Source organism: Streptopelia decaocto (assembly GCF_964273445.1).
Source record: "Streptopelia decaocto genome assembly, chromosome: 1".
NCBI lineage: Eukaryota > Metazoa > Chordata > Aves > Columbiformes > Columbidae > Streptopelia > Streptopelia decaocto.
In genome coordinates this window covers 26808950-26822013 of record NC_138663.1, presented here as the reverse complement: position 1 = coordinate 26822013, position 13064 = coordinate 26808950, and the positions used below count along the sequence as shown (strand labels likewise).

At 43.1% G+C, this 13064-nt stretch overlaps 1 protein-coding gene across 1 annotated transcript in view; it reads right to left on the bottom strand.

Moving 5' to 3' along the window:
* The window catches only part of CTTNBP2 (cortactin binding protein 2), an 89281-nt gene extending 81164 nt beyond the window's left edge, over positions 1-8117 (bottom strand). Inside the window, 1 exon segment of the mRNA XM_082055405.1 lies at positions 8029-8117. Coding sequence (XP_081911531.1) covers positions 8029-8097 — 69 coding nt within the window. The 5' untranslated portion in view covers positions 8098-8117.
* Between the last annotated feature and the right edge of the window lie 4947 nt (positions 8118-13064).

Here is a 13064-nt window from a genome sequence, read left to right as displayed (position 1 = left end):
GACCACTTTTTTTCCAGTACTTTAAAGACATCTTAGATTTCTTCACTATGGATAAGCAACTTTTAAATCCCCTCACATGGGCTAAGAGTGTGCATGGCTATTGCTGACGAAGCTACCACATCTTTTTCACATGCACATCTCTGAAACAGCACTTAGGGAACTACAATGTACCTTACCCTAACTGAACCAAAATACTTAAAGATTTAATATATTCTCAAACATAGTTTTAAAAATATTTCTAAGATTTGAGTAGATAAAGTGCATGATTAAATAAAATTAACCATTCCTTTAAACACTTGCCTACCATCTTTTGGGGACCAAGATGTCAGTCATGGCAGGCTTGCCTGAAGTTCTTATTTAGCTGTTTGCCTGAATCATAGAGAAAACTGATGTTTAGCTCTAGAAATGTAATCTTCCTAACATCTTCCAATGGAGCAATAAGTCTTAGATTTCCAGAAAATAAAGACTATATTACAAGCTCATGGCTTACGTGTCATCTGGGGTTTAACTACAATACCTCTGGTAGAATGCCAAGCTGTAACAGTTTAACCGACAATTTAACAACTATGTAACTGAGCCATCCATTATATTGGTTTTATAACAGAGATACATGAATATGTTGCCCCAGGGTGAAATTTGGCAGACACAACCAAAACACAAGAGTATTTTTTTTTGTCTACCTCTTTTGGATTTTAAAATGCCTGGTTTACTTGATTTATAAGAATAAAGTACCTGAAGAAGAGTACAACTTCAGTCCTCTATATCTCTAAAACTCCACATTCTATTTTTCAGATCAGTTCTATAAGGGGTGTGTGTTGCCTGGCAGCAAGTACACTGACAATACAGCTAACAGCTAATTAGCTAAAACTCATTCAACTACCTGTGTATGCATCACACAAAGAGTACAAGCAAAATTATAACCTGCATCTATAAAGATTAAAAGAAGCTCTACCACGAACCAAAAAGACAACAAAAGCATCTCTTCTGAACACAAGAAGGACGACCTAGGACAGCAGTGATCAAACTGGACCTCCACCTTCCCACCTCCATCGTCTTCGGAAAAAACAGAAAGAGGATGAAATCGGAAGGTCACCAAGAGGCACAGGAGCAGAAACACATAGCTATGTGTTCCCACACACATAGCTATTTAGAACAGAGAGGGTAAAACTCTTTAGGGTTAAATTTACCTCACCACACGAAAGAAAAGAAAAATCTTGTGAGGGACTGGCAGTGCCAACAGTGTGGTTTTGCTGACCTAGCCCTGTTGATAGTACTGGCAACATCAGGATCTGAGGGCTGTTCATTGTGCTACCACAGAAGCTGTTACAACTCTGCTGCCTTCAGCAGAAATCTGAATAGGTAAGGTATGAAAGCCACAGCTTTGTACTTTCCCTAAGCAGAACAGAGGATAAAAGCAAGTTAGCTGTGGGTTAATCACAAATGACCATGGAAAACAAGCTCCTTCCTGCTCAGAAAGTAGCTATGCAGCCTTTTAAAAGATGGAGCTGGGTAATAACGAGGACTTGAGAAAGAAACCTGTGGAGCATAATTGAGGGCTGAGGTGGAAAGGTAGTGGGGGAGAAGTATTAAAAATGGTGCACAGGAAAACACATAGGGAAAAAGCTGTCAAAAAAAAAAAGGTCCTTTCAGGATGGAAGTGAAAGGTACACATCTATATTTGTTACATATTTTATACTGGGTTCCATTAAATACATACAAGAATCCTCTTGAGGATTGACAAAGCAGACTTCACAGATGAGGCTCTAAAAGTAGGTTTGCTGTTACTTATTAGGCTTTAAAAAGTTAACTTTTAATATCATGATGGCCTTACATCTGTCAGACCCATGAAATAACTGCTCCAGGGAAAGACAATCTTGATTCAAATATTTTACATCAAGTATGTCACCCAGGTACAACTTATCTGACCAAGTGTAAAGACCTGTTTTGACTAATTCTGTTTTGATGCCTACATAGAAGTATCTAGTGCAATTGAAATGTTCAGGGGATCAGCGACATCTTCTTGGGACAGGCAGATATGACACAGGTCTTAGGAGAATCATCCATCCCATCTGGACTGGTAGCAGGAAGTCAACTGGGATACCCCACAGTATCACACATGGACCACTAAAAGAAGCCCTCAAGGTAGGACTCAGACATTTGAAGGTAGGTGTGAGCTATGTAAGCTAGGTACCTAATGTCCCTTTATTTTCCATAGAGGACTGATCAGCCTAGTCAAAACAGCCAGAAAAACTCTTCAGCTGATCAGCCACCAGAAGTATTTGCTCATGGCTCCACTGACTGTATTGGTCAGATTTCCACTGACTGTAATAGGATATGAAACACTGTGCATATATGTAGACACCTAAATTTAAGTATCTTGAACCCCATCCATACTTCCAGGAGTCAGCTGCCTTTCACTTCATTCAAAAACAGAGAAGCTCACAAACCTGTTTCTAAAACAGGTTATTCCTTCTAACTTCTTACTTAACTCCACCAACTATAAAAGGAAGTTTCAAGACCCAGCTAAACATAAACATGGGTATGCGGTCAGATGAATACTAACCCTTTTCTAATAAAGAAAACTCTGCAAACAGAGAGAGTATTAAAAGAAGTGGTTATAATATCCACACAGTATTCATGAATACTACAGGGAAAACCACAATTTATTGCTTTGGCTGTGGAAGGTTTGTTCTTTAGTCTGAAACTAGGGAAAGAGCCTGTGACCCCATGCTTCTCCAGAAACTTTCCAACACAACAATACATGTTCATTTCCCACCCCATCCAAGATGAACTTAAGATAATGTGATCTATAGGAATATTCTTGGCAACAGGAACAAATATGAAGGCAGATAAATATCTTTTAAGGAAAAGCAATGCTGTGGAACTTGCTCCTCAACTAAGCTTGAGTTTCTTGCTGAAGAGAATAACATCTGATGTTAACATCCAGGACTCACAGAAAATTTCATACAAGCATATCTGAGGAATAATGAGGAGACTGTGCGTACATTTAATTATATCCATCCATTAGCTGAATGACTTTTATTGGATTGTTCACCAAATGAAGTTACCTGCTTATTCTGCCCTCCTCTTCAAGTACAGCTCCCTTCCTTTCTGGGTTTTTCAAAGGTTCTCTTTAAAAGGTATGGGGGAGGTTTTGTTGCTGTGGGGTTTTTTTGGGCTTGAGCAAACTGCAAAACTTTTAACAGCTTCAACATTAATCATAAATATACCTCAAAACTGGGAAATTTTTTTGGAAACAAACAAACAAAAACAAGCCCCCAGCCCCCAACCCCTCCAAAATTAGTAAGACACTGACCTTTACACATGCCCAGATATTGTCATAGCTGTTAAAACACATTTGCAATCTATTAACAGCCACAAATGTACTTAGTCTTTTTTTTATTCCAGTGCAAGTTTGGTAACCGAGTCTTTTTTAACGGATCTAGGCCCACAAACCTTCAATAACCATGTTTAAACTCTTACTTAAATTTAACAGGTAATTTCTCTTCAGAAAGTTACTTTCAGAAAAGTCACTTCTAAAGCAAATGGTATATGATTAGATCCAGATACAGGTACACATTCTTGAAGCTATCTTTAGAAGTTTTCCAGAAGCTCTCTCTTAAGTCTTCCAGAAATTTACACCTTACTTTGTGGTACAATAGAACCAAAAAGCAATGCCCAACAAGGCTTTAATTCACATACCATACAGGCAGTAAGCCTACTTGACGCCTTCCTTGTTACATATTCAAGGATCACATGGGTATTGTAAATCAACTGCTCCCTTTCTTGGGTAGGAGTGGGTGCAGAGGCCAACCTCACACTGTTGTCTTCCTGAGTTCTTTCCTTCCTCTCCCAATTTCCATCTCTATTCCTACCTTGCCACATCACCTCTTAGGCCAAAGCAATGCTTACACAAATTAAGTCAAAGTGATTGGGAAAACAACAGGACATACTGCATCCTAAAGGTTTGCACCTCTGTGCCACCTTCACACATCCAGCTCACAGCATTGCCCCTTTGCACTTCACCTCTAATGACAGTGTGACAAGTCAACATTTGGAAGAGAAAAGAACATGTACAAAGTGGACTACATTCAAGGGCTTTCTTTTCTCATCCCCCAGGACCTTCAGAACAAGGGAAGAGAGGCAGTGCTACAGGTTGTGAAATAGAAGGCCCAGAAAAGGCAATGCTGCAGTTTGCAGTAGGGGAAGGAGAAGCAGAAAGGACGTTTGAAGTATAACACTGCAAGATGGATCAAGACCAATCTGTCATCAGAGAGGAGCAGCAGGACTTAACCAGAGAGAACTGGGCTGTCTCTGCATCTCATCTACATGTTGGAACACAACAGCATCATGCACCTGACTAGATGAGTACAACTTCTCTGAACAATAATGCTACACTGAGAACTTGGATTCAGATGAGGACAGTGGTAGTTAATCAGAATTCTTTTGCCAGTGACCATTTTCCAGGGTAGAGTCCCTACTCAGATGTGTAGGGTTATGGTCTCATTTTCTGCTACTTGCAATGTTTTTCAAAGAAGGACCTTTCCAAGTGATCTAAATCAGCCTGTATAATTGATCTGATCAAAGCATTATTTAGCATTTCACTATATTGACCAGAATGGCTGTTCTACTACAAGCATTCTTGCAGATCGATAGGGACCTCAAGCTAAGTTTAAAATCCTACACTATATCACCACAAAATGTCACGGAATTTCTCTCAATTTTTCAGTTCTTTTAAATATTGACAGTTTTTTCTGTAGTGCATCTTGTTGTACTGTTACTTGACCCACAGCAACACAGACTGATCCTTTTGGGTATGCACACACATCATTCTCAATGAAATTTTGACCGATGAAAACAGCAGCAAAATCTCTATTCACTTTAGAGGAGTGAAGATTTCCCTCTACCAATATCCTCTATATGTGCAGCTTTACAGACAGCAGAAGGTACTGTCTATCAGACAAAAATAACGTTTATGCTTTTGAGCACTGGTCAAGCCAAATAAAACCCAGAAATTTTACTGAATAACTTTAACAAACTTTGTGTTTGATATAATAGGTTTTTATAGGCTTTGTTAAAGCTACACTGGAGCTATAACATGTAACAAGCCAGCCCTCTATGCACAGCAGGCTGATGTTCAATGTCTCAACAAAAAGACTGTCAAATTGGATTATTGCTTGCTATTATATAATCATTATTGGTAGACATCATGCAGATGGAAGTCATTCAAAGACGTTTTAAAATACACACACAGGTTTTCTCTCAATTCTAGTCCAAATTGCACCAATACAATTTCATTTGCTTCAGTGCAATCAAGCTGTGCAGGTTTGAAAAAGGACCTGAACCACTCCCCTGCCATTTTTCCTTCTCAACCTTACCATGACAAAAATACCAGTATTTTGTGGGAAAGAAGCGGTGGGCTTAACAAATGCTGTGCTCCACCCAAGGAAACTCAGAATTACAAGATTATCAGCTTTGTTCCTAAATGTAACACACTATAGAACAGCCTAGGCTTTTTTCAGTCAAATTCCCTGGTGAATGTGAAAAAAGGAAGGAGGAGAACACTTTTTATTCTTTTCTACAGTGCTTCTAAAACTAGCAAAAAAAGTATTTTTTTTCCCATTGATGTTACTGATAGCATACTAAGATGTAATCACAGCATTTAGTATCAAAAAACCATACTGTTCCATCCTGTGTTATACATCTCCTGCTTACACCATAAAATTTACACAGTAACATATTATTATTACAAATGCTGTTCTTACAGTTTTTTACTGCACCATTTGTGCAATCAGGATTCTGAGAGTTGAAAACAAATAAAAGAAAAAATGTAAAACCATACTGAAAACAGTATTTTTTATAAGTTGAAGTTTAGTGTGACTTACAAGATAGTCACCTGGACATTTACTGTCATCCTAAAAGTAAGCACGATGATCCAATTCATAATTCTGTATCTTGAGTTTAAAGACAGAAAATGAGCTATTCTTATTAACCCTTCAAAAGGAATATTGGAGTACTGTATTTTTTTTTTTTTAAATATTTTAATTGCACAGAGTTCTTTTTACTTTCCTGCACGAGAGACAAAATGATATCAACAATACGTTTATACTGGCAAGGAAAACAAGATGAAAAGGAATACTAAATATTTAATCACTGAAGTCAAATTAAAAATAAAAATTAAAAAGATTTTTTTTATTTCTTAACTATAGCTAGTTTTTTTGTTTGTTAGTTTGCTTTAGGGAGCAACACAAAAGTTACTTCCTAGCACCTCTTCGGTTCAAAAAAATATATTTTAAAAGCAGTGTGCAGTAGAGAGCTGTGGCTCCTGCTTTCCACAAGGAGAATACTAAATTGCGTGAGTGGCTTTCACAGCACTACCCAACAGGTCAATATTGGAGCGTGACTTGATTACAAGCTACTCATCTGAGCTTTTAAAACTGAAACTTATAGCACTAATACTATGAGTATACTAAAGAATTTAGTATAAATATTTTTACTCAAAACTGGAGATTTAAAGTATTTAATAGTCTGCTTTTATGAATTCTTACCTTACTATTCATTTATGTCACAGTTATGCCACTGTTTTAAAAGACAGTGATGTTACAAATATTCACTGTGTAAGGTTTACTTTCTTAAAATAAAACTCAATTTCCACAACACTGCATAAGTTAAAACACACAAGGAAGATTGAGTGCACAGCTGGAATAGGGTTTCAGATAGGAATTAGTGCCTGTTTGAAAACAAACAAACGAACAAACAAACAACAAAAACAACAAACAAAATAATAGTAAAAAATGCCAGCAATAACTTTGATTTCACAGAAACCAGTGCCCCCTTCCTTCGAGAGTCATCACCTTCAGAAACGATCCCAAGCAAACCGTGCGCCTCAGCAGTTTTACTGCCCTGGACTTTGCATGTGGCTGCGAGGCCGAACACTGAGAGTCGGATTTGGGACCTGACAAGGGCTGTCACCCAGGCCATTAACGCGGGCTGGGGAGCCCCGGGCGCTCCGCGGGCGCGTTTGACCACCGGGTCTGGGATGCGCCGGGCGCGGGGGAGCTGCCGGGCCGAGAGGGCTCGCTCCGCAGGGCTGAGGAGCCGGGGCCCACCGGACGAGCAGGCCCGCCCGAGGGGGCGAAGCTCGGCTGTCCTGGCGGGGGGTCGGGCCAGTGAGCCGAGGAGAGGAGCCCAGCGCTCGCCAAGGGGAGCGCAGCCTCCACCCGACACCGTTTTAACCGGCGGGCACCACACCGCGCCCGGCACCTCCTCAGGCGCCTCACCCACCCGCGGGGAACAAACGCCGGGGACGGAGGCTCTGCTCCGATTTGGGGGGATATTTTAAGCGGGGTGTCAGACCCTGCCCCGGGGGCGCAGCCCCGCTGCCGAGAGGCCCGGGCAGCCGAGACGTCTCCCCAGAGCAGCGCTCGGGGCGGGAGGGGCAAGGACGCTGTCCCAGCGTCGAAAACGCCACACGGGAGGGAGGAAGGAGAAATCAAGCGCCTTGCGAGCCAAGCAAAGGGCTAAAGATCAACGTTTCCCCCACCCTCGCCCTGGTCTGACAGCTCCCAACGCCCCGGCCGCTGTCAGCACCTCAGCCCGCCCGGAGAGACGGGGCGCAGCCGCGCTGGCTCTGGCGAGCGGCGGGAAAGCGGGGGGTGGGTGCGAGAGAGGCGAGAGCGGGGAGCGGAGCCCCCTCTCCGTGCCCCCTCACCGGAGCCCCACGCCGAGCCCGCCCCGGAGCAGCGGGAAGGAACAATGAGGGGGGGGAACCCGCCAACACCGTGGAGGGGAAGAGGGAGGTCGGCCGGGAGGGAGACCCCGCGCCCCTCTCTGTTCTCCCCCGGGGCGGGACGGGGCTCGCCTGCAGGTCTGCCGCAGGCGAGCCCCGTCCCGCCCCGGGGGAGAAGGAGGGCGGAGGGACAGAGCGGGGGAGGCAGGTCTCTAAGCGCCGCTTCGTCCCATCCCCACAGGGAGCCTTCCTCGCCGCGGCTGGGTCGAGCCCCCCTCTCCTCTCGCCGAGCCGGTTACCGCTGCCGTGGCCGCCAAGTCCTCCCGTTCGCCAGAGCCGGGCTCGCCGCTCGCGCCCTCCGTCGCCATCTTCCCGCTGTAACGGCTCCGGCGCGGAGAGCGGCGCGGAGCCGAGTGGCAGCAGCTGCCGCCGCCAGGCGCTTAACCCCCTCCCCGCCGGCAAAAAGCCCACCGGTGAGCGGGGGCGCTTAACCCCTCCGGCGCGACGCAGGCGGGGCTGCCGAAGCCGAGCCGCCCCCTTTGCCGGCAGAGGCGAGCGACTCCCGCCGGCGGGCGCTCGGGTTTCCCCACCCACCCCCCCCCCGTCCTCCATAGGGCGGCCCCGAACCAGGCGGGGGAGGGGGATAGGGACCGGGACCCCACCGCGGGCTGCCGGGGCGCAGTGGTGGCTGAGGGGAGCGCCCCCGCCACCGCGCTGCCCCGGAGCACGCAGGCACCTCTCGCCTTCCTTCCCTCTGCCGTGGCTTGGGAGCAGGCGGATGGTTATGGATGGGGTAGGAAAAAAGGGCTTTCACAGCGGGCTTGGCTCACCTGCCTGGTGAGATCCTGAAATCAGCTGAAGCCTTTGAGGGAAGAACATCTCTGTCCCTTTTTCTTTCTGGGGGTGCTGGCAAAGGGCGTCACCTCTCCTCAGCCCTTGCTTAGTGACTTGTTTTCAAGACAGGGTGACTTCAGAGCCTGTGTGAGCATGGACCTTCATCCAGGCCCGTGGAGTCAGGCCCAGCACTTCAGAGCTGCTCAGCCGAGGAGCACCCCCAGGCCTGGGGCTGCCCTTTGCCTTGTGAGGCTGCTACTGAAGCCTAAACTTGTTTTAACTCCTACAGGGGAAGGTTCAGGCTACTGAGCTGAACCTGCTACTACACAGGCTAAATCATATGTTCCCCTCCAAGATCACCCCCTCCAACTGTGCTACACTGTCTGTCTCCAGGGGCTGTTCCTCAAGGTCTTGCCCCACTGCTTTACCCATGCAATGGGAACCCACCCAGCGGGCTCTACACTGAAACCAAATCTGAAAGTAGCCTTCTCTACAGCCAACTCGCATCCTTTATTAGCTGAATTTGCCTCACTGTGTATTCTGCAGCCACACACAACTTCCACCAACAGCAGGCTTCTCTGAGCCTTGCCAGCCTCCTCCTTTCATAGTGCTGCTGCAGGTCTGGGCTCATGCTGAACTCCCTTGGCATCACAATGAGACAGAAAAGGGCCAGTGACTTCCCTTGATCAAAGACACCAAGTGTTCTTCTAAGCATGGTGTACCTAAGGATGTAAGTAAAAACATGCATTAACTTCTTAGCCTGTACTTCACCAGAAGGACAACTAACAAGTGATTAGTAGAACAAGCCCCAACTGTAACTGTACACTGAACAGAATGAGCAGCAGGCAGTGCATAGAAACCATTACAGGGCACATAAAATCCAGTAAAACAGATCCTTTCTGGCTTTAGGGACTGTTTTTTCCTTAAAAATCATCTAGCTCTCCTCCTACTCAAGCTTTACACTTTTGATAACTATAGTGACTGCTCACATCCATTCCTCCGCCAAAGCTGAGAAACTCCATTGATAACACAGAGCCTAAAACAACTTTTTTTTCTCAGTTCCCAGAAACCTAATACCATTTAGTTGGTTTTAGGATATATAAGGATATTACCTTACTGACAGCAAAGTACCACGCATTACTCATAATTATTGCATAAATTTTAAAGAGTATGTGGTGCTTCACCATTGAGAAACTCAATGAAAAGTCGTTTGTTTCCAATGGACTTTGTCATAATTACTTCTCTCCAAAATGGTTTTAAACACTGAAGTTTATAAACTGGTTTGAGAATATATTTTCTCTTGTCGATTCCTGTTTAACATTATCATTGCCAGTATTTTCCTTTTGTGTTAGAATAATCTACCAATCATCACAGTTACTTATGTGTCTTTCTAACTGAATTGGTAGAAAGCATTCGTGCACCATACTGTGTAAGTACTATTTTAACTCCATCTGCATCACAACAGTGATGTAGCAAAGGCTGCACCATTTATCTCTTGCACTGCTGAGGTCATAAACTCTGTTTTAGCTGATATTTTATCAGTTACCAAGTGTACATTTATCAAAATAACAATGAATATTAGATTAGTCATAGCTTTCCATCTCAGACTTGAGAGCTGATCTCTCTTCATCTGAAGATAAATTTAGAGTGATTTCTGAGAGAGATGGGGGTGGTCATATCTCAGCCAGCAAAAATTTAATAGGGTAGATGGAACAGCAACACTTCATCTAAAAACCCACCCCAGACAACTAATATCCAGCACGTCATACAAACATTGGACACGGTTTGACCTCCTGTTGTGCTCAAAAAGGTGACAGGCATGTTTTGAAGGAGGAATGATCTATATTTCTTCCTTATGCCGTGAAATGAATCGTCACAACATTTTGAAAATATTATTGATTTTTGTAATTGTATGAGCCTATACTGCATGTTTGTGTTTCTTCACTCTAATAACAGCAACAAGGCTTAGTGGTGGCATGAGAGCACTAAAATCCATATTAGGTATTACCAGTTGCTACTGGGAATAGATTCTCATGCCAAATAGCAATCATTGATGCATCATCAGTGATGGTGGTAAGGCCCAAATATCTTTGAGGTTTTGCTGCATGAAGAACACCTTTGGACTTGGTACCACCTTCAAAGTAGGAAATGTTTTTTCCTTAATTGTTAGCACTGCGTCACTGGACTCATCTTACTTATTCTCTGGTTGCTCGGTTTATGCTCCTGACATACTCTCTCAGAACTGGCTTTCAAACCCCTCAGTAATATAGCATCTGCACACAAAATAAAGTAGTTCAGAGAGAGGGACAGCATGACTTTGTGACTGCTCCTATAGTGCACTGTCATTGCTATGCCTATCTTCTACAGGGCAAAACATCTCTTCAACATGTGGCTAAGCCAGAGCCCTTCTAAGAGAAGAAATTGCCTGTGTTTTTACAGATGATTTTATCACTACTGTAAGGCAGAGGAGTTGCTTTTCTCAAAGGAAGGTGCTCACTGTTTTACTACTAGCACGTAGCTGGCAAACAATGCAATTAACTCTTTTTCTTCTGTTCCAGTTTTATTTGGCTTGAGTGACACAAAGGAAAGGCCCAGCCTGGAAGCAGGCCTTACAACCAAGCTTTAAATGTGTTTCTTTCCTATGATTAGAGAGCTGGCACGCCACAGCGGTGGAATGTCCACACCTTACAGGATTCAGCTGCTGGACTGAATGGTGCTCATTCCCTCCATTAGCACACAACTGCTGTGATAGAAAATACATACCTTGGCTTTACATTGTCAGGGAAGCAAACTGTGATGTATCTAAATCATGCAGTATTTCAAGGCTTTACCACCTTGCTGCTAACTGTTTGCATGAAACAAAAAAATGTAAAATGGTGTTTTATTTACCCTTTTCTAAAAAATAAGCTGGTGGCTGAATCTAAAGCAAGCAGGAGACACTGAAGTCCCAAGATAATTTTTTACAGAATATTGGATATCTGAGGAAAAGTAATTAATCTTTGTATCATTGCAATCTTTTCAAAGGTCACCTCATTGCTACTTAAGGCGTTTCTGCCATCACCCTCATCTAGGACTCATCAAGCCGAGCCAAACAACATAACTCAAATACTGCACTGATTACCTCTTCGGGGAACTTTGGACTTGGAAACCTATAAACAATACTCTGATAACCGAACCATTAGCTTGGGTTTTATGAAGAAAGGATTGCTTTCTCTGGAAGATGGCACACCACTGTCTGGGTGAAATTCAATAGAAAAGGAATCAATATTCTAGAAGGTGTGTTGGCTGTTTCTGAGGATGTTAAACTCATATAAAAAAGAAAGGTGAAAAGGAAATAAAAATCAAAGCGTTGAGAACAAAATGAGATCTCCAGTAGGCACCACCAGAAGAGATGCTTTAATTGGCTACGCACAAGGAGCATAGCTAATAAATAAGAAGTGCTGGAATTGTTGATTTATAAGCATAAATTCAACAGTGCTGCATGTTACTGTAAGCCAGTGATGTGATTCACATGACTGGAATGTTGAAAACTGTCTATAATCTGCTTAGAAAGGCAAAAGTAGACAGAAAGAAGTGAAAACATTATAAAAATAGTGTGTACTGCATGTCAACATCACTGACATCTCAGGAAAGGTTATTTGAATGTTCATGACTTGTGTTTTAATGTTTGAAACATAAAATGAAATATTAGATAGTACCAACTGTAAACCTCGCATCATACTAAAGAACAAAATTACAGGAGCCTGATGCATCTTTTGCATAGAGAAAACTGCTATCATTGAAGCTTCACCCTGAATGGCATCATTCTGCCAGTACTGTAACATCCTGGAAATGTCTAAAAATTACAAGTGACAATTCAAAAAGTTAACCTTGAGCAGAAGGATTCTAAATGAGACTTCATTTTAACACATGAAGATGGAAAGCTAGGTCCGACTGGAATCTAAAATTTGAGTGTTTGCTGTACCTAACTTTTAGAAGTCTGAGCCCAGAATGGAATCCAGAAACTGAAAGTGGTACAGTCTATGAATTTGAAATGTTTACTTCAGAGAAGTCTTGCAATCTGTGTTATGCAAAAAGGAAAGATCACACACTGATCTCCCTGGAGTTGAAATCCATAAGCTTCTACTAGGGTATCAATATATTTCAAGTCTGTGCTGTAATGTCTGAAAAAGTTGGATGTTTGCTTGTTTTGCAAAGAAAGGTATGGGGCAGTTAAAATGATCACACTGAAAATGTATGAAAATATTCTGAAAAGCTAAAAGCTCTGTCTTGTTTCTCACTTTCACTCATCTTCACATGGGTGTAGTAAGGAATGAGAAGTAGATCCACATGAGATTGCTAACTGAAGCAATCAAGAACTGCAGGAATCAAGAATTCTCAGAACTAGCTTCCATGAGCAGGCATGATGACTAATGTACTTTTACAGGCATCAACACTTCCAAGCAAAAAACCACATTTTTTTCTGGACATAGGAGAAGTGCATTCTGCTGTGATCATACTG